Source organism: Piliocolobus tephrosceles, unplaced genomic scaffold (assembly GCF_002776525.5).
Source record: "Piliocolobus tephrosceles isolate RC106 unplaced genomic scaffold, ASM277652v3 unscaffolded_16628, whole genome shotgun sequence".
NCBI classification, from domain to species: domain Eukaryota; kingdom Metazoa; phylum Chordata; class Mammalia; order Primates; family Cercopithecidae; genus Piliocolobus; species Piliocolobus tephrosceles.
The window spans coordinates 1-2,266 of NW_022298341.1; the positions used below are offsets into that span (position 1 = coordinate 1).

Sequence of the window (2,266 nt, forward strand, 5' to 3'; positions counted from 1 at the left end):
TTTTTTTTTTTTTTTTTGTCTTTTCTATGCATTGTGAACTTTTACATTTACATATACACAAATTTTCTGTTTGAGTTTCACCCTGGGGGTTTTCAGTAGACAGGCCTGGCCTACCGTATTAGCACATTGTGACCTCTCAATATATGTTCTCTATTTCATATCTTCTCTGGTCACTTAAAAATTGAGGGGGTCAGGTGGGGTGGGGGTAAACTCTGCTAAAAAGGAGCCCTCCATGTGTATATCTAGGTTCTAGGTCCCAGACTCCAGGACCTGAGAGGTTGCACAGACTTGTGGGTGGCTGGTTTGCTCTCCATCCCCCATCTCTGGTGAGTTTCCACTCTATGCTTACAGGTTCACGAGGACACATACCACATGCAACAGGGCCTACAGGAGCGAGTGCAAAACTGCGACAGGATCAGGGCAGGCCAAGGCTCCATATACCTTCAGAGGGTACAGCACAAACAACTGGAGCAGAAGCTGAAGCAAGCAGAGGCCTGGTGGCTGCAGCTGGGAAAGTTTGCCCGCCTGGTCGACTACATGATTTGTCAGAGCCTCATTTCTATCTTGGAAGAGCAGATAACCTCTTTTGTGGCCAACATCCTTCAAGTGAGGTGGTGGGTGGCATATGTGGAGGTGGCAAGCAGTCCAGGGCCAGATGCTGAGGAATGTATACTGACATCTAGCCCCTCGACCTTTCCTGACCCTTTTTTTACAGGCCCCAAGGCAGAAACCCTTTCTCTCATCACAGCTGGTCTTTGATGATCATGACCAACTGTCTCATGTGCCCTGTGTTGAAAATATGATTCAGATTCTAACTGGAGGCCTACAGTCTGTCAAGACCTCTGCCTTGCAGGTATTCTGGATTGAGCAGAAAGCTGGCTGTGGGAATTCCCAGTTCCTATCCTCTGAGTAATCAGACTCACAACCTGGTTTGAATCCCTCATTGTTTTCCCATTTCTGCCCCTTCTCCATATCCTGACATGAAGGTAGTACAGTCTGCAGACCTGAAGACCTCTTCGGATTCCCTGTATTCTGAAGGTATTTAGGGAGACCTAGGCAGGGGGTAGGAAGGCCGAAGGAGGGTAAGGGCACAAGTACAAATGGCATGGGAAGAAGTCAGGAGGTCCAGGCTATAGAGTCAGGCATTGGGTGTGGATGGAACAGCTCTAACCTGGGTACTGCACATGTATGTTGTGGGTAGAAAGGTCAGGGAGTGTTTTTGCTCACAAATTCACGTGCTTCTGTGTATGTGCGTGCAGTGAGAGGGTGTATGAAAGAGTGTGAGTATATTGTCCTTCCAAACCTGGTTCATCCAAAACTCTGTGAGGTTTTTCTCCAGTGCCATAATTGCATTTCATTTACTACTGAACTTTATTGCTAAGTAAATTTGTACTTGTTTGAAGAGCTCTGCTTGCTCAACACTTGCTTTATGTCATATAGCTCTCTTTCATTTCATATGGATTAATTCATCAGTATTATTGAAATATTTCATGGTTACTAATTATTATTGATTATCAATCTTCACACTTATTAACCATCAGGGTGGAAATATATCTTCACATTTCCCTTATTTAGGATACTAATGCTGTCACAAATAAAATCATTAAATGCAATCAGTCACATCTGACTCATCGATACTTTTTACTTTCCCCATTCAACTTCTATCTGTTCATTAAGAAGAATTAAAGACATGACATTAATTTTAGGAAATAGGTGACAAGGAGCAAAAAGGTTCATTGCAAGGATTCTGTGTCTTTTACAAATTATACACCAGTTGGGGCACATTATTTTCCCCATATAAATTTAGGTTAATTGATAGAGACTATTGATATTTGTTTTTTTTTTTTTTTTTTTTTTTTGAGACGGAGTCTCACTCTGTCGCCCAGGCTGGAGTGCAGTGGCGGGACCTCAGCTCACTGCAAGCTCTGCCTCCCGGGTTTATGCCATTCTCATGCCTCAGCCTCCCGAGTAGCTGGGACTACAGGCGCCCGCCACCTCACCCGGCTAGTTTTTTGTATTTTTTTAGTAGAGACGGGGTCTCACCTTGTTAGCCAGGATGGTCTCGATCTCCTGACCTCGTGATCCGCCCTTCTCGGCCTCCCAAAGTGCTGAGATTACAGGCCTGAGCCACCGTGCCCGGTGATATTTGTTTTACGTGGTGCTGTGGAAAGAAGTAAGGCTCTGGAGTCAGACTCATTAGTTTACTAGTCTGCAAAGTGGGAATAACAAACATACCTAACCTGAAGAATTATTTTAAAGATTAAAA

The 2,266-nt window shown here is 44.2% G+C and overlaps 1 protein-coding gene across 1 annotated transcript; it reads left to right on the forward strand.

The window, feature by feature from the left end:
• Positions 1–213: 213 nt before the first annotated feature.
• LOC111533811 (dynein heavy chain domain-containing protein 1-like) lies at positions 214–1,613 on the forward strand. The gene is made up of 2 exons (XM_023200487.2): positions 214–606; positions 716–1,613. Exons 1-2 carry the CDS (start codon positions 373–375, stop codon positions 911–913), a joined length of 432 nt encoding a protein of 143 aa, XP_023056255.1. The 5' UTR covers positions 214–372; the 3' UTR covers positions 914–1,613.
• Positions 1,614–2,266: the final 653 nt, after the last annotated feature.